The sequence below is a fragment of the Dendrobium catenatum genome, unplaced genomic scaffold (genome assembly GCF_001605985.2).
Source record: "Dendrobium catenatum unplaced genomic scaffold, ASM160598v2 fragScaff_scaffold_1608, whole genome shotgun sequence".
NCBI classification, from domain to species: Eukaryota; Viridiplantae; Streptophyta; class Magnoliopsida; order Asparagales; family Orchidaceae; genus Dendrobium; species Dendrobium catenatum.
In genome coordinates this window covers 4,742,551-4,769,073 of record NW_021320070.1, presented here as the reverse complement: position 1 = coordinate 4,769,073, position 26,523 = coordinate 4,742,551, and the positions used below count along the sequence as shown (strand labels likewise).

The 26,523-nt window shown below is 37.7% G+C and overlaps 1 protein-coding gene across 1 annotated transcript; it reads left to right on the top strand.

Annotated features, from left to right (window-relative positions):
* On the top strand, positions 1–25,055 carry LOC110105533. Its single transcript, XM_028700941.1, has 14 exons — positions 1–151; positions 660–759; positions 931–1,058; positions 1,139–1,295; positions 1,372–1,475; positions 1,836–1,919; positions 2,001–2,049; positions 2,169–2,260; positions 5,212–5,338; positions 5,460–5,533; positions 5,599–7,202; positions 24,185–24,301; positions 24,378–24,791; positions 24,862–25,055. The coding sequence occupies exons 1-14, from the start codon at positions 129–131 to the stop codon at positions 25,005–25,007; spliced, it is 3,219 nt and encodes a 1,072-aa protein (XP_028556774.1). The 5' UTR covers positions 1–128; the 3' UTR covers positions 25,008–25,055.
* Positions 25,056–26,523: the final 1,468 nt, after the last annotated feature.

The window sequence follows — 26,523 nt, the reverse complement described above, 5'->3', positions numbered from 1 at the left end:
AAAAAAAAAAATCCACAAGAGAAACGAAGGTTTTAATCTGTTAGCTTCTATCTGGTTTTCCCGATTCTTGCTCGGCGCACACTCTTTCAAATTCTCAATCTCTCTTCGGCATCGATTCGAGCTCAGCCATGGCACCGATTCCCTCTCGAATGTAAGCAATATCCGATCTAGCGATAGATGATGTTGATTTTTTATGTTATTCTTCAATCGATTGGTAGGCGGCGTTCTTATCAAAGTCGGAACTCTTTGCTCTGTTTTCTATCTGTTTCGCTGTATCGATGTTGCTGCTTTGTTTTGTATTTAGTGGTGGATCTTGACTTTGGGTGCTTTTTTCTTGTTGTTTGAACGACTAGTTGTGCCCATGGAAGATTTTCTTGATCGGTGTTTGTATTCATCTTTGTCGAAGAGAAATTTTCAGGGCTTTGATTGGGTTTGCTGCTTCTATATAGGAGCAAGGTTAGGCAACTAGGAAGATTGTGGTTTTAGGGTTTGGAAATTTTCTTGTTCTGTATGTTTTTATGTTGGGGCTTGTAGAAGGGAGTTTGATGGGGAACAATATGACCTGAATTAATGATAAATTGGAGTGCGTGGTTTGATTTAGTTGGATTTATGTATTAATTTGGTTCTATTGCTTTAAACTTCATTTTATCTTTTGGAAGGACAAGTACGAGCGACGATGGAGAGAGAGTTTGCCCCCTCTGTGCGGAGGAGATGGACCTCACGGACCAGCAATTAAAACCATGCAAATGTGGATACGAGGTACAGATCCCCACTTGCTTTTCTTGATGCAAGAAATTTTCATTAGATATGGTTTATTAAGTTTATATTTTTGGCTGATATATCTTCTATCCGAGAAAGTTTAGACATAGTGTTTTTTGTTGATGCAAGTTAGTTTTTCAAAGTCTTTTATTTTTACTTTTGCTTTCTCAGATTTGTGTTTGGTGCTGGCATCATATTATGGAAATGGCTGAGAAAGAGAAGACAGAGGGCCGGTGTCCTGCATGCCGCACTCCATATGATAAGGAGAGAATTGTAGGAATGGCTGTTAACTGTGAAAGGTTTCAACTGGTGCCATCTTAATGTTGAAGTAAACAAAAGTATCTGGAGAGAAACTCCATCATTCATTTCTCTTGGACAGGTTGGTGGCAGAAGCGAATGGTGGGAAAAGACAAAGATCCCAAAAGGGGAAAACCAAAGTATCAGCTGAAGCCAGGAAGCATCTTAGCACAGTTCGGGTGGTACAAAGGAATCTTGTATACATAATTGGATTACCTGCTGACTTATGTGATGAAAGCGTGAGTTTCCTTTTCGCATTGATTGGTTTGCGTTTTTGTGTTTGAGATTAAGCGACCTTTTTCAATACTTTCTCAGCTGCTTGAGCGCAAGGAATATTTCGGTCAGTATGGAGAAATTTTGAAGGTGTCAATTTCCCGTCCAGCTAGTACAACAAACCAACAGGCATCTAATAACAATGTGTAAGTTTTTCGTATCTTCCTATTGTAATCATGACAATTCTCTTTCAAATTCACTTTTTTATTTTAACCATATTCATATCAGCTGTAAAGGAGAAAACTTGTGATGATACTACCACATAATCTAGTTGTTTGCCTTGGTCACTAGTTAATCTTTCTGTTTTAACTGTCTAAAACTGCAGGTGCTGGAAAATATTTTGCTATATTCACTGTATTTCCTTATTCACATGCAATGTTATTTTGCTGCTAGAAATTTACAAGTTATTATTTCTCATTTTGTACTTACTGATAGTTTTGTTTAGTTTCTGATTTCTGTTGCCTTTATATGCGTGAATCTTGCCCTCATCTATTTCTGTTGCGCAGATATATTACTTATGCCAGAGAAGAAGATGCCGTTAGATGTATTCAAGCTGTACACAACTATTTATTAGATGGTAAACGTTTAAGGTATAATGTGGTCAAACTCCATTTTTCTTTCTAGGATATCGTTCTTAGCTTCATTTCACAACTTTTGTTATATAACTGCAGAGCTTGCTTTGGCACTACTAAGTATTGTCATGCCTGGTTGAGAAACATGGTAAGGGCATTGCTTTTTGAATTGTAGTGCATCTTTCTCTTGGTTATATTGTTTCTTTTCATCCTGTTACCTGAAATTTTCCAGTAAGTTTACTTGATTTACTGCTTGAATTGGGTTAGATTTGCAGCAATCCAGATTGTTTATATTTGCATGACATAGGCAACCAAGAGGATAGCTTCACCAAGGATGAAGTTGTTTCAGCATATACGAGGTATTTGCTGATTACTGCTCAAAATATTGTGCTATTGTTTAGATGGAAATTTCTGGCTTTTTTGTCTTTACCTTTTACTTGAATTTTGTAGCTTATTTTTGCTGAAATCCTAAATGTTTTAGTGGTTATTTTGAAGAAATGCCTAAATTGAAGTTTCAGCATACAGTCAATTTGCTTCTGCTACATCTTTTTTGACAACAAAACGCCTTTGCAATTCAAGGGAAGCCAACTATAATACATAGAAACTTTAATTTTTTCCATTTCTTTTAAGACATGCCATTACATTTTTTTGATAGATTTCCATTTCAACAGAACAAAATATTAAATGGAAGAATATTCTTAGTGTTGCATTGAACCTCATATCTTTTATGACATTTTTTTGATAGAGTTCCATTTCAACAAGAAAATATCTAATCGAAGAATCTTCTCAGTGTTGCATAGAACTTTCATAGTTTCATAGCATCATGGTAGAGCTAAGGGTTATTAAGTTAAACATATCAAGTTTGATCAGCTTCTTGTTTAATGGTTTGGAATAATTTGCATTTTTGAATGATTTCTCAGTTACTTTCCACCGAACAAGTTTCTTTTTTTATGGCTTTTGGCCAATGCTCTCTTCTCATTAGGGTTTAGTGTCAAATCAAATCAACTTAAGCCTTTATGAGCTAGCTCAAAATCGGCTGGCTTGAATTTGAATTGTGTTAGCTTGAGATGTATATATATATATATATATGAATAAGCTCAATTTGATCCATTTCAATTTGAATTCAGCTTGAAGGTCAGACTGAGCTAAAAATTTGGCTTATGGATTAGCTTGTTTGGATCGATCTAAGCAAAAAATTGATTCAATTTTTTAGTGATTTTTGATCTTCAATCTTAAAACTCAACCCTACTTCTCATAAGATTGATTGAACTTTAAAATTGGCAGATTGCTTTCAATGGACATTAATTGATGGAATGATTTGAGAGCTTTATGTACCTTGATGTTCTAGATAGATAACTTGTAATTCATTAGGGATTTTATGATGGCCTTCACCATCAATGAATTCCTTGAAGCATCATATTACAAGCACTTTATAAATGGTGGCTTGGAGGATCTTGAATATCACAATTTCCCATCATTATCAAGTGCAAAAATTTCCATTTTAGTGCAGTTCTTTCATTTTAGTAATCTTGTTTAATTTCATTATGTTAGAAGCAAAAAAATGCGTTAGGATATTCTCATGTAGAATGCATCAGAATGAGCTTCAAAGTTATTGGATTGGCTCTTAGATTAGTTCAATTCAGGATATCATATGGAACACTAATCTCGGAGCAAATCCAAAGGTTATAAAACCCATTTTTTTGCGTTTTGTATCCAGATATCCTGACAATTTTTCTTTTCGTATTAGAAGTGTCTTTTGTTCATAGGATAAAAACTCATGTTGATTCATTTTTTTTTTTTGCTTTTGCCATATTGAACTTATCTAGGTTAAGTAGGAATGAAGTAAGAGATAGTTTAAGATTATCTTCTAATAGTTCTTATGGAATTGAACAATTTGAACAGATCCTATTTTAATGTAATTGTTAAAGCAAACTTCATGATGAGCATTTTGGTGGATGAATGAGTTCTAATGCGTTAGCTTGCATCCCATCTTATCCATCATTCGATGTGGTGGTTTTACATTTAGTATCATCTAGCAGAATTTGGAATTATTAAAAATATAAAAGAGGTTTTTACATGACTTGGGGACATTTAATACGAGCTTGTTGCCATTGTTATGTTTAACTGGTGTTGTTGGCCTGATATTTATGGGTATTGTGGCGGGTTACCGTAGCATTAGTTTGGCGGGATTTTCTCACCTAGCCTTGAGTATCTAGGTTGGTTTTGAGGGTTGAAGTTAGTTGATTTGAAAACTTGTAAGTTAAATTGATAATGGATTAGCTGATTTAGGATTTTAAAATTAAATTAAGATAAATTAACTTTAAATTAAGATTGATCCCATGCCATCCTTATCTACTAACTTGTGTTATGATGATTTTATAAATAGTAGTTTGTGGCATGTAAGTCGTAAATTTTGTGAATAAAATTTTTCTTCCCTTCTTAGTATTGTGAGTGCAAGTTGGATGCTTGATTTTCTTTGAGTGCGGTAGAAGTGTGCACTTGTGTTTTGGCACGTCATCTTCTTGTACTGACATGGGAGTATTTTTTTTCTTTACTTTTTTGGTAATTCCATTCCTTTTCTGTTTGTTCTACATTATTTTATTAATTGACTAATATAGTGGCCTTGATTTTGGTTAAAGAGTGAACCAAAGAGTGAAATGCCAAAATTCTGATTTTCTGAAAATATATTCGTTTGCTCTTTAATTTTATTTGCAAAAAAAATTCCTGTTGGAATTTTCATATATTTATGATTGTTTTAGTATGAATTGGGCTTGAATAGTACTATTGTATGTTTATGTGGAATGAAAGTTATAATTGGTAACTTGTGATCTGTGAATCATATACTTTTCTTTAGATGAAAGCAACTATGCATCATATTGGTTGATTAGGAATTATATCGTGGAATCATCCACATTATCACATATTTATACTTTCACCATTCGTTAGGCTCCCAAAAGCTGTTGGCTTTTTATTGGAAGTGCACTCCATTGGTACTGCTTGTTAGAGGGAAACCGGAAGTTAGAAATTTTTTTGGAACAATAATTGCGAGCACATGCATAATTTTGTTTTATTCCAATTTTGCCTTTTTTTGGTCTAATACTAAACACTTTGCACATAGTGCTTCTTCTTTTGTGAAGAATTCCTACATTTGGGAAATATTTTGGAGTTATGTTTTAGCAGAGGAAATGTATAATTGGGTACGACGTGCTGATCTTCTTGCATAGAAATTGAATATTTATTATGGATGCATTCTTTTGTATTATTTTGTTAGTACTTTCAGTTTTAAATGTTTATTTTTTTCGCATTGCAGGAGTGTTGTCTTGCAGGTTCCTTCCTCTAATTTGCAAAGACGTGCAGGTAGTTTATTGCCTCCTGCAGAAGATTGGTGCAACTTGCAAACAGTCTCAGACAAACACTCAGTTAATAATGCCTCAAAAGTATGCTCTTATGCTAGCTTCTTTATTTTATCTGTGTATTCTAGGTTGGAACTATATTGAAGCCCCCATTCCTCTCTCTCTCTATCACTATTGTTTTTTTCTCCCTTACTCACGCTGACAGACTACTGAAGCTCAGGCCACAGTTTCAAATGTTAGTGCTGGATGGCTTGCTATTCTGCCAGCAGCTTCCTCTTGGTATGCCTAGTTCATTTTTTTTTTATCTGGTAGAGTTTTTGTTTTCTAAGTTTTACATTTCTTAGGGGTTCACGTGCTTCAAATGGCTTGACGCCATCTACAAGCACAGTATGCTCCCAAAGTTCAGAAAAACAAAAGGTTGAAACCAAAAGCCATTCTTCTACCCATTCTTCAATTAGCATAGGCGCAGAGGATGTGTCTCCTTCATGGCATGACAATGAAGTTACAGTGTCAATAGCTGAGGAAGGGCATAGCAATCCTCTTCCATCAGAACCTTCTAAATTTCAACCTGGAAAGGTCTCCCCCACAACTGCATCAGATCTGACATTCGTTTCTCTTCATTCTGATGCTAACGGTTTTGGAGATTCAGCATGGGATGATGATCCTGTTATAGCATCTAAACTTGTCGAGGAAACCCCGAGCAGTTCTAGTGCAATTATACTGGAAAAATGGTCAACTGTAGATAGTGAATGTCAAATATCAGGAGTGGGCCTGCAAACAACCTCTGCTTCAGGTAAAACAAGTTGTAGTTCATCACAAGTATGTCTAGCGGGCCCTACTTCCCCAGTTTCTCAAGACAAGGATGGCATCTTCTCTGCATCCAGGAAGAAAATAGATGCTGTGAATTTGATGGGAGAGGAAAGTTTGAACAAACAATCTTGTAGTAGTTCTGCTAGGCCAACAGATGTTAATCAACATGCACATACTTCTTGCCTGGGTTCCTCAGCTCCATATATGGATAAAAAAAGTAAACCCAACCCAGTTCACAATCATGAAAATAATGCTTTTGTGGGTTCTACTATGCTGAGAAGCCAACTTTCTACAAAAGGGAAAAATGGTTCTGAAGATCTTGGAAATTTAATTTCAGTTCCATCCTTTGAAGTAACTGTCTCCTCAAATGCAGTTTCCACATCCAGTTCAAATTTAGAGTTACCAATGATGGGTTTTGAATCTACTGGAGATGGGGATAAAGATATTTCTCCAGCTATAATTGGTATTAAACAATTAGGCTCTGCTGACACCATTCAAATATCACGCTCACCTCATTTTACTCACTCTCTTAGTAATTGCAAACATCAGCCATGCAGTAGTTTAAATGACCTTGATGCAAATACCAACTCTTCATCTGGAGAGTCTATCATGCCGATAAATGCAGTTTTTAATCAGACCTCTTCAAATGAGGGCAATAAAGTAGACCTTAGCAATATGTACAAACCTGAAATCTCTTTAGACAGTGTTGTGGTTAGCTCCAACAGAGGTTTCAGATTTTTGGATAGTTTTAATGACTCAAGTAGAAGTGAGAAAGATACAACTGTAAATACTAAAGAGAGCAACATCATTACAGATATATTATCATTAGACTTTGACCAATGGAATGAGTCAATGTCACCAGCTGATGATTTGTCTAGGATGCTCAGTGACAATGGGGGCCAAAATTCTTCTGTTGCGCTTTCAAGATCATGGATTTCACAAAATATCAATCAATCTAGGTTTTCCTTTGCTAGACAAGAGGATCCAGTCAAATCAGTTGAACCTTCTATCAGCGATACTGAACATATGAAGAGAGGTATTATGTTAAAAGGTTCACGTGCCAATGGTTTTCAAAATGGTTCCACAGGCGACGATTCTTATGGCTATTGTGCAACGCAATCTTTGGATAGGCCTGCAGGTGAATACATTCTTTGTGATGGTATTTTCTTCTGAATATCTCAATTTTTTGTTTGTTCTATCACGTTTAATTGATGTTTTGCAGTACTATTTTTCTTCCTTATTCTGCTACCTTGATGCGACTTGCATGTAACATTCATTAAGGATCTTTAAAATCAATGAAATTCCGTTATGTTTAACTTTGCACTATATCATACCAGAGTTTGGTAATTTATGGGCCAGACTAATGGCTTGCATAGAACGTTTCCAGTTTTGGATTGCATTAAATTTGTTGAGCACATGAAAGCAGACCTTGTGGTGGTTTTCCTTAGCAGTAATAGCTCAATGCTGCTATTTCAAATCAGAATTTAAAACGTTAACTGATAGAATATCTAATTGGCACTATCTATTTAAACATAGCCTAAGCAGAATTTAACTGAAAAGAGCTAAGAATGAAAGGTGTATCTATCTTGACAATCATTTTTCCTTAGCAGTACTAGCCAAATGCAGCTAGCTTAAATCAGAGATATTAAACATATGAGGAGAGGTATTATGTTAAAAGGTCACGCACTAATGGTTTCAAAATCTTTCCGCAGTGCTATCTGTAGATAGGCCCGCATGTGAATACATTCTTTGTGATGGTGCTTTCTCCTGAAAATATCAATGTTTTGCTTGTTCTATTATGCTTAATTGTTGTTGTGTTATGCGTTTTTTCCTTATCTTGCTACGTTGATCTGACCTGCTTGTGTTGGGATCTTTAAAATCAATGTGCTTTGGTTATGTTTAAATTTTGCATTATCTCATGCGAGACTTCGGTAATGCATCGGCCGCACTTATGACCTGCATAGAAAATTTGCCATTATTGTTTGTACTAGGTTGCAGAGAGGCATATATATTCACTAGGCATGGCTTGTAATACTCAAAACTTTTTTTTTTTACCTATTTAACATCCAAACCTTAATATTTTAAAAGTTTACCAATCGGTCAATGGTTTTCATGCATGCGATGAGTATAGGAAGTCGCGGGGGATCTCATAGTTAGATTTGGCCAAAGGCCACTAATGGAGCGGTGACGTGCGGTGGCAAAGAGTCATGATGCAATCAATTAGGGGAAGGCCATTGACTGGACAACGTATTTTAGAATACCGAAACCCTCAACGAAGAAGAAGATGCAACCAAATGTGTCAGGGCTTCGTTAACAAGATGTTAATGGTAAGGGTTTAGAAAAGTGGTACTTTTGATGTTACTTAAACAAGGGAGCAATATGTGAGCAAATGTAAATATTTATGTGTGAAATATGTAAATAAGAAGGTTTTGTGTGTTATGTATGTAAATGTCCCTTATTTCTAGTAGGTGAGGAGCTAAAGATTGCATTCAAGTTCATAGGTTAAATCTAGAGTGATGAAAATCATAAACCTTTTCTTGGACAATGAAAATCATTTTTTTAATCCTTTTTTTTCTCTTAATATTTTTATATAATTTTCAATGATTATCTTGAAGAAATAAAATCCTTTGTTAGTTGTTCTTGTATAGGAAAATTAATGCTTTAGTATGATTATGATACTTCTTGATCTTTGTTCGATAATTGTTGTTGTATAAAAGATATGAGCATATAAAAAATCAGAATATTTCTATAATATTCTAGTATTTTGGATTATTTTAAAGTTTTACGTGGGAAAAGTAGTTAGTGATATTTAGAATGTTGCAAAAGATGTGCTTGGAGTATTAAAGGGAAAAGCTCCAAATAATAAAAATAGTTGGTGGTAGAATCAAAATATACAAAAAAAGATAAAAAATAAGAAGATTTGTTCTAAAAATTGGTTTAGAAGTGAAAGATGCTAGATGAGTGAAGAATAAGTGCGTTTATTTCTATTTTTTAGAATAAAGGTGATGCACAAGATTATGCGAATTATAGAGAGATTAAGTTGATGTGTTATACATTAAAATTATGAGAGAGAGAGTTATGGAGCATAGGTTGCTGCGTGATACTAATGTTTCTCAAAATCAATTTGGACTCATGTCGGGTAGGTCTACTATGGAAGCTATTCATTTATTGAGAGGTTTGATGGAGATGTATAGAGAGAGTATGGAGGATCTACATATGATATTTACTGATTTAGTGAAAGCATGTTATAAAGTTCCAAGAGAAATGCTATGGAGAGTTCTAGAAAAGAAAGTTGTTAATAATGCTTATATTCAAGTCATTAAGGATATGTATCGGGAGCTGTTACTTGTGTTCAAACACAAGGTGGTTTGACCAAGTATTTTCCTATTTTAGTTGAACTAATTACATCAAGAATCAGCCTTAAGCCCATATCTTTTTGCTTTAGTCATGGATGTTCTCACTAGCCATTTTCAAGAGGTCGTACCTTGGTGTATGTTTTTTGCTGGTGATATTCTTCTTGTTTATATGACTAGAGAGGGAGTTGAAGATAAACTTGAATTATGGAGGTTAACCTTAGAATCTAAAGGCTTTCGTTTGAGTAGATCTAAAACTGAATATATGGAGTGTAATTTTAGTAATAATATATCTAGTGGGGGATTGCGACGTTGGGCGATCAAATCATTAATAAGAGTACACGTTTTAGATATCTTGGGTCTATTGTTCCGAGTGATGGTGAAATAGATGGGGATATTATTAATAGAATTCAAGTTGGATGATTAAAGTGGAGGAATACCCGGGCTTGTGGTGTGATAGAAAAGTCTACATCAAATTTAAGGGGAAATTCTATAAGATCGTGGTGAGACCAGTAATGCTTTATGGTGCATAATGTTGGCCATCAAAAGAGAAGCATAATATTAAGTGTTGCAGAGATGAGGATGCTCAGGTGGATGAGTGGAGAGTAAAGACAGGATACGAAATGAGCATATACGTGAAAAGGTTGGAGTAAGGGTGTAAGCGAGCCGAGCTAGCTCACTAGCTCGCTCGAGCTCGACTCGTTTATGGGCTTTCGAGCTCAAACTCGAGCTCGTTTAGTAAACGGGCTTGTGTTCGAGCTTGATGAGGCTTGACTCGTGAGCTCGCAAGCCAGCTCGAATATTTATTAATATTTTTTAAATAATTTTATAATTGCTAAACATTGCAGTTTTTTTTTTAAATCTCGCCTAAATTTTAAAAACCCCTCTCGTGTTTTTAAAAATCCCGTCAATGATCCAGTGGACGCGAATTCAAAGCATACTCGGCTCCTCACATTTGTAAGCCGGTTGGACGAGATTCGAGGCAGAAGGCGGTTCGTTGTTTGCGAAACGAGGCAAGTAGAACCAAGCAGCAAGCGAGCGTGGAAAGAGGCGGGCTCGAGCGTGGGAGCTCACTTGGTTACAACAGGTTGATGACGCTGTTGCGGAAGGAGGATGACGCGGACCGCTGAGGCTCGTAAGTCGGCTCGAGCTCTTTTGTAGCTGGATGAGCTCAAGTTCGAGCTGGCTTTCTGATTGACAAGCTGAGTTCGATAGTGCCATTACTCGACTCGTTTACACCCCTAGGTTGGAGCAGCTCTAATGGAAGAAAAGATTAGAGATAGTCGCCTTTTTTATCCGTTGTGTTCTGTTAAGGGTCAAATTCTCATTTAAATCTAATAAAGAAAGATCATTTCTAATATTCTCTAACCAAGTCTTTTAAGGGCAGGTGGATAAAGAGAGCAAGGGAGAGATTTATTTGATTTTATCATGTAATCTTATTTCTATAAAAAGGGGTCGAATGAATGAATTATAAATAAAACTTGATTATTCTCTCTCTTCATTGGGTCCTCTGTAACTCCCATTAACATTTGTACTATCTCATGTTTGTCTTTATAGTTTGAAGGTAGCTTAACTCTCTCTCCTATTCAATTTCTCATTTTTTTATATTTATCTCTCTTTATAAACCCAATCTCTCCCCTATCTCTTTCTCTCTTTGTCCAATTGATGTCTCTACTTTCTCTCTCTCAATGCTACTCTTCTCTCTCTCTTGAATTGTTTTATTCTATCCCCCATAAAAATTCGTATTATTCTTGATTTTCCTTCTTTTGTAGAAATCCAAACCCAAAAAATAATCTGTGATTTCTCTCTCCTGCATGATTTTCATGGGCAATAGTATTACAACATCTTCTTTCTCCAAGAGAAATCTTGCAAATAAATATATTTAGGAAATAAGGGAGAATAACATGTGGGTGATCATCAAACTGGCGTTAGATTATTCTTCTGCAGTATTAATTTACACCCTTAATCAAGTATATAAATCTTAACTAATGGTTGCATTTTAATTAAATGCTCGAAATAGGGGATTATTGACCTTTCAGTTGTATTTTATGCCGACCCCACATAGTGGGATAAAGGCTTAATGTTGTTGTTGTAGTATAAAATAACATTTGAATATCCTTTTATTTGTCCTTAATTATTAACGCTATTCAAATCATGAACATTTCCTTTTTTTAATTAATTTTTTTTTCTTTAATAATATATTGCCATGGATTACCCATAGAAATCTTACTTTTATTTTTATTTTTATAACTATCATTAATTATGAAATTTCTGATTTAATTTTTTCCATAAGATTATGAAATTATGAAATTATCTATTATATTGAGTTCTCTACTCTTATGCAATTACTTATCAAATTCTCAATATAAAATTCAGATTTTGTATTTCACCTACGCAAATTAAATATGAGTTTTCTCACCATATGTAAAGGTGATCTAATCTCAACCTTTTTTTTTTTATTTCATATTTCATTAATCTTAAAATAAGTTGTAAAATCCTCTTATTTAAAAACATACCTTGAGACTTCTTTCCTCCTTTAGTACAAATAAATAACTGTCTTATATAGTTGGTATGTTCTCTTTCTCCACCTAAAATAAAAACAAAATAATATTTTGGAATGTTAAAATTATATCTAAGATTTATTCATTGAAATGCAATCTAAGTTGAAACTTATTTTACATCTGTTTTGGAAGAAAATAAAACTCTAGCTTTTGCTCAACATAGCTTTATGTGTTTACATCCACGTGATTGCATGAAATTGCATTGTGCTTACTTGATTTTAGCCTCGCTCAACTAGGCCTCACAGTTAATGCAATCCACAATTTGGTTTTCGTCCCTCTAACTTTAATCGTTCTCTTCTTGTTATTCTTTCTTTCACCTATCCTCTATTTTTTTAATCTCTCACTCTTTTTGTCTCTATCTCACTTCCTCTTTCTTTCGCTCACCTGTTTGCTTTCCTCGCTTGCACCTCTACTCGCCCAACCCCCTTCTTGTGTCTCTGCATGAGACAGAAGTGGCTTCCTTTCTGCTCACGCAGCCAGTTCAACATTAAATTTTTTTAAACTAATTAATTAAATTGACTTTTACAATAATTGTCTCTGCCTGGTCCATTCTTCTCCAAAGTTTTCCTCATCACCCAACAAAGTTGCTTTGCCCTCTACAGGCACCACAAACACTTGCACACCTAAGCCATCCCATCTTCTTTAAATTATCTAATTTAGCAAAACAAAACCCAACTATATGTATTCTCTCTTTTCCTCTTTTATGTACTTTCTATCATTTAGCTAAGAGCTACTGGCTTCCTTGTATATAGTCCACTACATATAGTTCTCATCATACCCAACTTATACACTATGTAGCAGGGGACCTTCCACCATTCTCCTTCTTTTTTTGGTTTTAGATACTCTTTTATAGATAACTTCTTTCAATTTTGCCAGTATTTTCCATAAAAAACTAAATCAGAAACTCTCTCCAAATTTATTTAAACTCAAAAGTTTGGTTGAATGACAATTCTACACTTAAAATTCTTCATTCCAATGTTGATGATGAATGCACAAACAAAACCTTCCAAACATTTTTTATTAAATGGGGAATACTTCACCAATATAATGCACATATAGTCTTGAAAAAAAGAGTATTGCCATGCAAGCTTCACACATAATCGAAACAGTTCGAACACTACTTCAAGCCAACTGGCCTCACAAACTTTGAGTTGAGGATCTTCTCACAATCGTCCATCTCATTAATTGACTGCCCCCTCCCATAACTAATAAAATCTCTATATATAAATCCTTAGCTACCACCACTATACTTGCACCTCAAAACTTTTGGGTGCCTATGCCATTTGTGGCTTAGATTGTGTCCTGGAAGCAAACTAGTTCCTAAGTCTACTTGGTGCATCTTCCTTGGCCATGCTTCTTATAAAGGCTAGAAATGCTATAATCTCTATTCCAACACCACCATTACTCCTCACCATGCCCTCTTTAATGAGGATACATTTATCTACATTTGTCCCCCTACATCTGTTCCACAACCCACATCTCCATCTATCTCTCTCCTTTTTACTCTTGTCTCAGCCTCTATAGCCTAAATTCCTCAATCACCTATTAGATCATCCATTCTAGCTCCTCACATACTTGTTGGAGGTAGGTTATCCATATTCCATACTTGCACCCATGGTCACCTAGCCTCTATCTGCTCTACTTATTAAGCCACATATGACCTTGGCACTCCCTCCACATTCTTCTTTTCACTCACTTTTTCTAGGCTAGCCATCTGCACCGTCTTCTTTTGTAGGATCTCATCATACATCCCATATTAACTCATCTAAAGATTGGTCATCCTAAACAAAAACCAATTCTTAACTTGAATCATATCCTATGTGATTAGCTGGTCCAACTTTGTTATACTTAAGCCGTAAAATATGCAAAATTGTAGAAAGCCATGCCAAATGAATTTTAAGCCCTTCAAACTTAGGGTACTTGAATCTTTACTCCTCCCTTTCATAATTGTAGTGAGTTGGGCTGCAAATGAATTTATAAAACCAAGTTTAACTTCGATGTTACCATCGCAAGGCATAGGCATGTCTAGTTGCTCACGGCTGCAAACAAAATATGGTATCAACATGAAAGAAACATGTAGTCCATTTACCAAAATGGCCACCATTCGAATTTTCTCACAATAGTTTTACACCACATATGGCATGTCAATCAACTTTGGCATCTCCAATTCCTTCATCGGAAACTCGGTGAAATGGTCTTCGTCGCATGAACACAAGGCTTGAAAGGTCCACAATGCCTGCATCACATGTCTTCTTCAAAAATATTGCATTGTGCTTACTTGATTTTAGCCTCGCTCAACTAGGCCTCACAGTTAATGCATTCCACAATTTGGTTTTCGTCCCTCTAACTTTAATCGTTCTCTTCTTGTTATTCTTTCTTTCACCTATCCTCTATTTTTTTAATCTCTCACTCTTTTTGTCTCTATCTCACTTCCTCTTTCTTTCGCTCACCTGTTTGCTTTCCTCGCTTGCACCTCTACTCGCCCAACCCCCTTCTTGTGTCTCTGCATGAGACAGAAGTGGCTTCCTTTCTGCTCACGCAGCCAGTTCAACATTAAATTTTTTTAAACTAATTAATTAAATTGACTTTTACAATAATTGTCTCTGCCTGGTCCATTCTTCTCCAAAGTTTTCCTCATCACCCAACAAAGTTGCTTTGCCCTCTACAGGCACCACAAACACTTGCACACCTAAGCCATCCCATCTTCTTTAAATTATCTAATTTAGCAAAACAAAACCCAACTATATGTATTCTCTCTTTTCCTCTTTTATGTACTTTCTATCATTTAGCTAAGAGCTACTGGCTTCCTTGTATATAGTCCACTACATATAGTTCTCATCATACCCAACTTATACACTATGTAGGGGGACCTTCCACCATTCTCCTTCTTTTTTTGGTTTTAGATACTCTTTTATAGATAACTTCTTTCAATTTTGCCAGTATTTTCCATAAAAAACTAAATCAGAAACTCTCTCCAAATTTATTTAAACTCAAAAGTTTGGTTGAATGACAATTCTACACTTAAAATTCTTCATTCCAATGTTGATGATGAATGCACAAACAAAACCTTCCAAACATTTTTTATTAAATGGGGAATACTTCACCAATATAATGCACATATAGTCTTGAAAAAAAGAGTATTGCCATGCAAGCTTCACACATAATCGAAACAGTTCGAACACTACTTCAAGCCAACTGGCCTCACAAACTTTGAGTTGAGGATCTTCTCACAATCGTCCATCTCATTAATTGACTGCCCCCTCCCATAACTAATAAAATCTCTATATATAAATCCTTAGCTACCACCACTATACTTGCACCTCAAAACTTTTGGGTGCCTATGCCATTTGTGGCTTAGATTGTGTCCTGGAAGCAAACTAGTTCCTAAGTCTACTTGGTGCATCTTCCTTGGCCATGCTTCTTATAAAGGCTAGAAATGCTATAATCTCTATTCCAACACCACCATTACTCCTCACCATGCCCTCTTTAATGAGGATACATTTATCTACATTTGTCCCCCTACATCTGTTCCACAACCCACATCTCCATCTATCTCTCTCCTTTTTACTCTTGTCTCAGCCTCTATAGCCTAAATTCCTCAATCACCTATTAGATCATCCATTCTAGCTCCTCACATACTTGTTGGAGGTAGGTTATCCATATTCCATACTTGCACCCATGGTCACCTAGCCTCTATCTGCTCTACTTATTAAGCCACATATGACCTTGGCACTCCCTCCACATTCTTCTTTTCACTCACTTTTTCTAGGCTAGCCATCTGCACCGTCTTCTTTTGTAGGATCTCATCATACATCCCATATTAACTCATCTAAAGATTGGTCATCCTAAACAAAAACCAATTCTTAACTTGAATCATATCCTATGTGATTAGCTGGTCCAACTTTGTTATACTTAAGCCGTAAAATATGCAAAATTGTAGAAAGCCATGCCAAATGAATTTTAAGCCCTTCAAACTTAGGGTACTTGAATCTTTACTCCTCCCTTTCATAATTGTAGTGAGTTGGGCTGCAAATGAATTTATAAAACCAAGTTTAACTTCGATGTTACCATCGCAAGGCATAGGCATGTCTAGTTGCTCACGGCTGCAAACAAAATATGGTATCAACATGAAAGAAACATGTAGTCCATTTACCAAAATGGCCACCATTCGAATTTTCTCACAATAGTTTTACACCACATATGGCATGTCAATCAACTTTGGCATCTCCAATTCCTTCATCGGAAACTCGGTGAAATGGTCTTCGTCGCATGAACACAAGGCTTGAAAGGTCCACAATGCCTGCATCACATGTCTTCTTCAAAAATTCATGTAGAATCTCAAATAAGCTCCTTGTTAATGGTTCACCACATTCATCAACCACCTACATAAGCTTGATTTTCAGTTATGTTATACTCAACTATCAAAGATGCAAAATGGAGGAAAGCCATGTCAAAAGAATTTCAAGCCTTTCAAACTCTAGGGACCTTGATCCTCACTCCTCCCTTTCATAATCATGATGTGTTGGGTTGCAAATGAATTTATAAATTCAATTTCAACTCCGATGGCACCATCACAACACATAATGCACACCCAGTAGCTTAAGGCTACAATTCGAAATATGGTAATGACTATAAAAACATTTAACCTAGTTCCAAAATACTGTCCATCAGAAATTTTCTCATAGTGGACTTACATCACAGTAAGCAGATCACTCAAGTTTATGTCTCCAATGTCTTCCTTCTTGGAAAATTCACTAGAACGATCTTCATGGTGCAACCAAAAGGCTTCCTAGATCCATTATGTCCGCATCACGTATGTCTTCTTTAGAGAGCCATATACGGTCTCAAACAGGCCCCCTGTTAAAGGGTTTCCATGATCTCCGATCATCTACAATAGCTTGATTTTCAATCTAGCGTAACAACTCAACTGATCCCTCCATTCTCATCTACAATCATAGAAATACTGCCATGTACATGCTCATATATATAGATAAATATTTCTTATAGGCAACAATCCCACTTGCAGCTCTACCTTGCTTGATAGCCTATACCAACACTTACACATGTGCACTGATTTCCAATTTAGCACATCTGATCGCTTGGCCGCCCCTTCTCATCTGCAATACAACTCACAATAATACCATCAAGTACATACTCATCTATGTTGATGACATACTTCATAAAGTCAATAGTCCCATAACTATTTGCACTTTGCTTCATAACCCATTGCAGCACTTCCAAATGTGCAATCTTGGCTCCATAATGCATTTTTTGGGAATTCAAGCACAACCAATACCCATTGGAATTCATCTCCTTCAATCCTAATATTCTCTTAACTTCATTGATTCGTTTTGGGTGAACGAAAGTGATAGGAAATACTTGAGTTCCCAAGTAACCCTAAGGGAAATACTTGAGTTCGCAAGCAAACATAATAGTGATTAGTGAAAACAGCAAGAAAACTGCTGATTTTAGAGAGAAATCAGCACTACGATGCAGAATTTTCAGAAAAATGGAGAGGAAAACACAAACAAACTTCTTCTATTCAATCCCCAAATAAGGATAACAGTAAATGATACAAGCTTTGTCAATTCGAGAGGAAGAAACAACTCTCCAAATCTCTAGCCAAGCCTAGAGCCCAAAGGAACAAACCCTAGATATCAAATTTGTTTTCAAACTCAAGATGAAACTCTAATTCTAGCATTAGCAACTAATTAAAGCCAAATGAGTAATACAAAATCCCTAAACAACCACTCATTCAAATATTTCCCTCAAAAGAAATTATTAATCAAGGTGTGGGCCCCATAGGAGCAGCTGGCCACTTCCCTCTCCCTTGTGTCGGCGGCTATATTATAAAATCGGTTCAATAGGGACAGTCGACCCCTCTTGGGCCGGCTTAACATTACTCCCCTCCTAAAGAATCACCTTGGGACAAGGTGAAAAGAAGGAAACTGAAGCCTCACTCTCTCATATGGCTCCCAAGTGGCATCGAAATCGGGAAGGTCCCTCCATCTAATAAGCACTTCTTTGTTTCCCTTTTTATCGGATCTTACTCCCCCCAGCTCTAATGGTTCTAAGACCACTTCCAAGTCCTCTATCAGTGTAATTGGCAACTCTGCACAGACTGCATGCTCCCCTTGAGCTCTTCTCAACTGTAATACATGGAAAATTGGGTGTATGGTGGCAGATGGGGGTAACTTCAAACAATACGCCATTGCTCCGATCTTGTCCAAAATCTCATAGGGATCAAAGTACTTTGGAGCCAATTTCTCGTTTCTCATGTTGGAAATTGATCTCTACTTGTAGGGCCTTATTTTCAAGAATACTTTCTCTCCAACCTCAAATTGTATGTCCCTCCTATGTCTATATGTCTGCTTTTTCATGATTTGTTGTGCCCTGAACAGATGTTTCTTCAATTCCTCCAACACCTTATCCCTTTCCTCTAAGTATTGCTAAACTGAATAAACTGGTGTACTCCCCTCCCAAAATGCACTAAGTGTTGGTTTTTGGGGGGGGGGGGGGTTGTGGGGGGGGGGGGGGGGGGGGGGGGTAGGTCTCTTCCATGCAGTATTTTAAAAGGAGTCATTTGATATGCAGAATGGTGCGAAGTATTGTACCAATACTCGGCCCATGCGAACCATTTAGCCCACATCCGTGGGTTTTCAGAAACAAAACACCTCAAATAGTCTCCAAGTTTTGGTTCACCACTTTTGTTTGACCGTCTATTTGCGGGTGATAGGCGGTGTTTCTCTTAAGAACAGTGCCCTGCAACCTAAACAACTCCCTCCAAAACTGATTGAGAAAAATTTTGTCTCGATCCAACACAATCGACGCAAGAATCCCATGCAGTCGAACCACCTCCCTGATGAATGCTTCTGCCACTATTAATGCAGTGTAGGGATGTCGTAAGGTGATGAAATGTGTATACTTACTAAGTCTGTCAACCACCACCATGATGACTGTGAATCCTTCTAATCGTAGTAGGTCGTCTATGAAATTAATGGACACTTCCTCTCATACTCTGTTTGGAAGTGCCAAGGGTTGTAGTAGTCCCCCTAGAGCCATTGCCATATATTTGTTTCTCTGGCACCCTTCACACCTCGCAACCATCTCCTCAATATCTTTATAAATATTCTTTCAGTAAAGCTCAGATGCTAACCTTCTATAAGTTTTATGTACACTTGAATGACCTCCCACTGCACTGCCGTGAAATTCCTTTAACAAGTGAGGAATATGTATGGAAGTTCGTGGTCTCACAAATCTCCCTTGATACAACAACCTCTCCCCCTCAATATAGTAACCAGAATGGCTACTATTATCTCCCATCAAATCCTTCCTAATCTTTCTCAACTCTTCATTCAGCATGCTTTCTTCCTTGATGGCCCCCTGGTCTACCATCAGTGGTATTGAAACCGCCAACTCTTGAAGTTCCCCAACACATCTAGATAAGGCATTAGCCACCTTATTTTCCACCCCAGGCTCGTATTGGATCTCAAAATCATAGCCTTACAATTTGGACAACCATCTCTGATGCTCCTCGGTCACCAACCTTTGCTCTAACAGATACTTCAGGCTCCTCTGATCCGCCCGGATAATGAAATGACTACCAAAAAGATAAGGGTGCCACTTATGAATAACCAAGACAATGACCATCAACTCTCTCTCATGCACCGACTTTAATCTATCCCTAGTTGATAGTACTTGACTAAAGTATGCTATTGGTCTATGATTCTGCATCATCACTGCCCCCAATCCATACCTTAATGTATCGGTCTCCACTACAAAGATCTGGCTGAAGTCCGGAAGAGCTAAAACTGGGAATGTCATCATGACTTTCTTCAATCTCTCAAAAGCCTGGGTTGTTACCTCTCCCCACAAAAAAGTGTCCTTCTTTAGTTGCTCGGTCAAAGGCCAAGCTATGGTATTGTACCCCCTCACAAATCTCCTATAGTACCTAGTCAGTCTTAGGAAACCCCTCAACTCTCTTATATTCCTAGGCATAGGCCATTTCTGCATTGCCTCAAATTTTGTTTGATCAGTCGCCACTCCCTTGTGGGATACTACATGACCCAAGTACTCCACGCTCGACTGGGCGATGCTGCATTTCTTTAGGTTGGCCCTTAGCTGATGCTCCTGTAAAACCTTCAGAACCTCTTCAAGTGCTCCAGATGCTCATCCGTTTTGTTGTACACTAGAATTTCATAAAAAAATACCAGAACAAACTTCCTGAGGTACTGCCGGAATATCCTATTCATCAAAGACTGAAAAGTAGTAGGGGTGTTAGTGCTGCATTTCTTTAGGTTGTCCCCCAGCTGATGCTCTTGTAAAACCTTCAGAACCTCCTTTAAGTGCTCCAGATGCTCATCCGTTTTGTTGTACACCAGAATGTCATAAAAAAATACCAGAACAAACTTCCTGATGTACTGCCGGAATACCTATTCATCAAATACTGAAAAGTAGCAGGGGCGTTAGTGAGCTCAAATGACATCACCAAGAACGCGTAGTGCCCCTCATGTGTCCTGAAGGCCGTTTTCTGAATATCCTTCTTCATCCTGATTTGATGGTAGCCCGACTTCAAGTCGATCTTGGAAAACACTACTGCTCCATACAACTCATCTAATAGTTCATCGATCATCGGAATGAGAAATTTTATCCTGTACAGTCTCATTATTCAACGCCTTGTAATTCACACAAAACCACCAGCGTCCATCCTTCTTTTTGACCTCGGTCTCCCCCTAGGTTTGCAATCATTTATCCCCAGGATGACATCATTTTTTCCCAACTCCAAGGGAAGAAAGTTCTCCCTCACTTGGATCCCCTAAGTGGTCAACACTACTCCCCTACACACTCCTCTACCCATTTTCACCTTTCCTGTGCCCATCATCACCCCATAGCCTCATGTATCCATTAATTTCACCCATAATAGATCTGCAATCTGGGTAGAGATGAAATTATGGGTTGCCCCACTATCTATCATCACTACCTCTTTATCAGCTATCTCTCCCTTCACTTTCATAGTGTGATTCAGAGTGAATCCCACCATTGAGTTTACAGAGACTTCTGCCACATCAAGATGCAACTCTCCTCTTCCTCCATCTTTAACCCGCTTCCACCTCCCCTTCAGCTTCCTCGTCATCACAGACTGTGAGAACCTGAAGAGTTCAATCCTTACACCTATGCCCCGACATGTAATTCTCATCACATCTAAAACACAACCATTTCGCCCTTTTCTTTTGTATATCCTTCTTCATCAACCTTTTCAAACTTCCCCCATTTCCCCCTCATCTTGTTCTCTCTTTGGGCACTTCCTTCAGATTCTCTGATGCTGACCCCTTGGGAGCTAAGAAGGTGGTGGTCATCCTGTACGACCCCCCCCCCCCCCCCCCCCCCCCCCCCCCCCCCCCGAGTTTCTCCCTCTAGCCCCTCTCTCCAACTGCTTTTGATCCTCCACCACCTGGGCTAGCTCCATGGCCTCCCCCAGGTCTCTTAACCTCATCACTCTAACCGCTACCTGTATCTCCGGTTTAATCTCTTTCATAAAGTTCTCCTTGAGCACTCTCTCAAAGAGTCGGTCCAATGTAGCCAACTACTCGAACCTGTCACGATAATCTGCCACGGTTCCCTCCTATGTTATGAAAAAGAATTGCTCATAAAAGTCTCCTATCGGTTCAAAAATATTATAGTAAGCACTCTTTGAGCTCCCTCCAACTTCTGATGGGTTGCCTCATGTCACGCCATTGGTACCACGCTAGTGCCTTTCCCTCCAAACATAGTCCTGCAGCTTTCAGCTTCTCTTCCTTCGTCAATCCGTTGACGGAGAAATATCGTTTCACCTTGTAGATCCAACCATGGCCATCCTCGCTCTCAAAGATGGGCATTTTCAGCTTCCTCACCTTCGGGTCACCCCCATTACCCCTGAATCCTCCATATCCTCCAATTCCATGAAGAGGAGGTGCTCTCCAGTTGTCAGGATCTTCCCTCCGACGATCATACTCAACCCCTTCATCGAATTCCGCTCTTCTTCTTTCAAGTTCAGCCCCTCTGCAGTAGAAATTCTCCCTTCTCCCTACAAAATCAGCAACCCTTCTTTCGAAGCCAGTGCTTATCTCCTCTCTAGAAAGTGGTTCTAGATGAGGCATTCCACCTTCACCCTCCAAGATCTCCACTTCCTGATTTTCCCTTCCCCTAAACATGTTAGGGTTTCCACCTCTTCCATGGCCACCGATGGTTTCCCTTGCTTCCGATGTCGCCGGATTGGTCTTCACTTCGAGCAATTTCTTCAACATCTCTTCCATCATGACGAACTTCCCTTCCATCCTTTCATTATTGGATGAAATATGATTTTGAAAATCAGAAAATTTTTCCTTCAAATCTGATTTTAGTTGCCCAATTTCTCCTTCCAATACTTCAACCTTCTTCCCGGCCATAACTCTTCCCAAGATTTACAAGAAGATCTTCTTCCGGATGAACTTTCTCCACTGAAATTTCAAAATTTCAACCGTCGATGGTCCCAAGACAATGCTTTAATACCAATTTGATAGGAAATACTTGAGTTCGCAAGTAACCCTAAGGGAAATACTTGAGTTCGCAAGCAAACCTAACAGTGATTGGTGAAAAACAACAAGAAAACTGCTGATTTTAGAGAGAAATCAGCACTACGATGCAGAATTTTCAGGAAATTGGAGAGAAAATCACAAACAAACTTCTTCTATTCAATCCACGAACAAGGAAAACAGTTAACGATACAAGTTTCTTCAATTCGAGAGGAAGAAACAACTCTCCAAATCTCTAGCCAAGCCTAGAGCCCAAATGAACAAACCCTAGATCTCAAATTTGATTTCAAACTCAAGATGAAACTCTAATTCTAGCATTATCAACTAATTAAAACCAGAGTAATACAAAATCCCTAAACATCCCCTCATTCAAATATTTCCCTCCAAAGCAATTATTAATCAAGGTGTTGGCCCCATAGGAGCAGTTGGCCCCTTCCCTCTCCCTTCCTTGGGCCGGCCGCCGGCGGCTGTAGTATAAAACCGGTCCACTAGGGACCTGTTCAATAGGGACAGCCGGCCCCTCTTGGGCCGGCCTAACAGAAAGCTAGTCAAGAACCTGCTTTAAGTGAAACTACCCATCAATGAGCTCTTGAACTTTGTATTTGCCAAGCACAAACTTTACAGGTGTCTTGTTGGCTCTCTATAGTATTGTGCACTTGATTACATGGCGTAAGCCAAACTTTACAGGAATCTTGTTGGCATCTCCTTTGCTGTAAACCGAGTGTACCTACACTTGTACAAACCTCACAACATCCACTTCCAAAGCCTTAAATAACTGCTCTTATACATTCCAGGTACAATAACCTACAACCTTCCCATTATTCTGGATTATCTTCACTTGTGAGCTTAATCTGAATTAGAATGGGCCATTGACATCACAGATAGGAAATTGATGACCATTTACCTTGCCTTCCTAGTAACACTAAATTCCAGGCATGTCAAGAAGCAATACGCGGTATCCATGGAAGCCAAATACCATGCCCTAGCTACTGTTGTCATTGATATTCTTTGGCTACATCATTCATTGCAAGAATTTGATACCCATCTTCCGCAACAAACACCTTATACTATGATAATATGGCACTCACGAGCAATCTAGCTTTCCATGCTTGAATGAAGCACATTCGAATTGTCTCATTTTATTCGTAATTGTATTAAATCACAAGAAATATTTATCCACCATGTAGCTTCTCAGTTGATATCTTCACCAAAGCATCATCCATCTCACTCTTCAATCAGTTACGAAACAAGATGACTATCCAATCTGCGGGGAGGTGATAACTGTATAAAACTGCCTATTGCATAAAACTGCAGGCCATCTTAGCCACTATTGCAAAAGCAATGATCTTATCCGTTGGCATGAAATCACCAGCTCAATCTCCACCTTAAATGCAACAGTCCCTGCCAAATTGAACAAATTACTGCATTGTAGAAACCCATTACACTGCAACCTCATTGTATTAATGAAAATAGTGATTTCATGCCTCTAGCTTTTTTCCCTGATAAATTTCTGTAATTTCTGTTACAAGATATGTCCTCACCCATTATGCCTGCCATCTTTGTTCTTTATTTGACCATTTAACTGAAAAATTCTTTATAGTATTACTGAATCTATTGCTATTCGCTATCCTGCACATGTATCATCAATTCTCATAGGTGTTTCAAGGATCAAAATGTTGGCTCCACCTGGATTCTCAGTGCCAAGCGGAGCACCTCCCCCTGGGTTTTCTGATCAAGATCGTTACGAACACAATTTAATGGCAACAGTTCCAGGTTTGTGCACTTGAATCTGTTCCAGACTTCTTTGCTGAGTCGTAAGCTAACTAATTTGTTTATTATATTCTTTTAGAGAATCATCTACATGGTAATTCTCTATTTAGGAATCAGTATGAAGTTCATCCAACTGAAAATTCTGTTGATTTGGAATTTATTGACCCAGCAATAATGGCTGTTGGTAAAGGCCATATGCCACTTGGAACCAGTATTAACAATGGTTTGGGTTCTGCTTTTCCTGAACGGTTCAGATCTGAGGGTGACCTGATAGATCAGCTACTTATGAAGCGATCTATTTCTTATCAAAATATGAGAATTTCTGACCCTGTAAGGGAAAATTTCTTGCCTCTTAATGATTCGTATGCCATGTCCTATCACTTCCCACAAAACTATAGCAGTTTATCTCCTTTGGTACAGCTGTCACTGCAGCAGCCTAGAACCTCACCTATCTCGAATACCCACTGGGATGGTTGGAGTAATAAGCAATCTGGTACTGCTATGAGCTTGACTGATTGCATTAAGAATGAGTCTTTTGGGCTAAATAATCCTTATGTTGGCAGGGCTGAATATAGATTTCACATTCCAAGTTCAGGAAATGTATACAACAGAGCATTTGGCATGTAATTGTTGTTTGATGTCTTTCATCATTATATTTTTCATAAGCATTCCAACAATGGACTTGACTACTAGAAGCTTGTTGAACTAAAGAAGTTTTGACTTTTGACGCATGGGCAGTTGATGTCCCGATTGATCTTCTCTCTGGGCATGCTTTAAAAAATTTGTTCAACTCATCATCATCAGGTAAAACCTCAATTGGCTTTTACTATTATCTATGATTGACTAGCTAATGAGCACTATAAACTTTTTCTGAGAATTTATTTCTCGAAAACAATCTCGTCAAGCCAATTCTGGAATTTATTGTTTATTTTCAACTTATCCTCTGTTAAAATGCCTTGTTAACCAGCATAATAATTTACGTTTTGGTCAAGTAAATTGATCAACTCTGTTCGATGGTTGTAGTGAGTGGAAGTAATTTGTTATGGTTTATTTTAAAATATTTCCATATTTTCAATATCGTTTTATCACCTCAGGTTTTTATGGGAATCTTAATAGCTAGCTATCGGAGAAGATGCTGAAACTAACCGATCTGTTCATCATCACATGCCTCCATGTATAAAAAATGTTGGGAACTTAATAAAAATATCTCAATTTTGATGTGGTATTACTTCTATTTCTTGTTGTTAGCATGCCTACTACTGATTTAAAAGTCTCCCAAGTTTTATGAGTTTAGTTATGGTATTGTCACATCACTTTTCCATTTGTTTTTTTTTTTTTATATTATAGCACCTGTTTTATTTCTATAAGTTTTGTAGTTTCTATTGATGCAGAAAATTATTTGTGGCCTTTATTATTTTTACTCACTGTTGGTTACTTAAAATTATAGTTATATATGAGTGATCTAACGAGCTGTTAATTTTTGCAATTGAATGGGTTTGATACTGATAGGACTTGATGATCAAAACAGCATGCAACAATATAAAAAATAACAACTTATTCCAAATAGATCCAGAAATAACACAAAGACAGCTGTTTTTATTAATTTTCAAGTAAAATAAGACAAGATACAAATTGATTCACTGTTCGAGAGGTGAATCGTCTCTCCCACAATTTCTAGCAGCTACTAGAAACCCAAATACCTCACAAAAACTGCTGCAGAAATTTCAAACGTAACATAAAAAATCCTAACCCACCATAATCTTCTCCCTTAAATAACTCAACTCCCCTAATGAATGCCCCTTACATCTTTCCCAAAGAGTCACCCCTTTCCCAAAGAGTTTTCTCTAAAAGCCTATTCTCCTATAGGTTATAAAGGAGGCTTGGGCCCCACATGGGCAGCTGGACTCTTGCTGTCAGCTGCATCAATACTCCCCTCCCAAAAAGTCACCCTGTCCTCAAGGTGGAAAAAGAAAAATTGCTTCTAAATAGTACTGTAGGGCTCCCATATCAATTCATATTCTAGTAAATCCTTCCACTTGATCAGCATCTCCTTAATCCCCTTATCTCCTTGGAGCACCCCTTTCACCTCCAATGGTTCTAATATCACGTCCATATCCTTTGACAGTGTGCCCAGTGGTGTGGGCAAGGGTGTGTGGTTTCCAATGGCTCATCTCTGTTGCGATACATGAAATATTGGATGGATGGCTAAGGTCGGTGGCAATCGT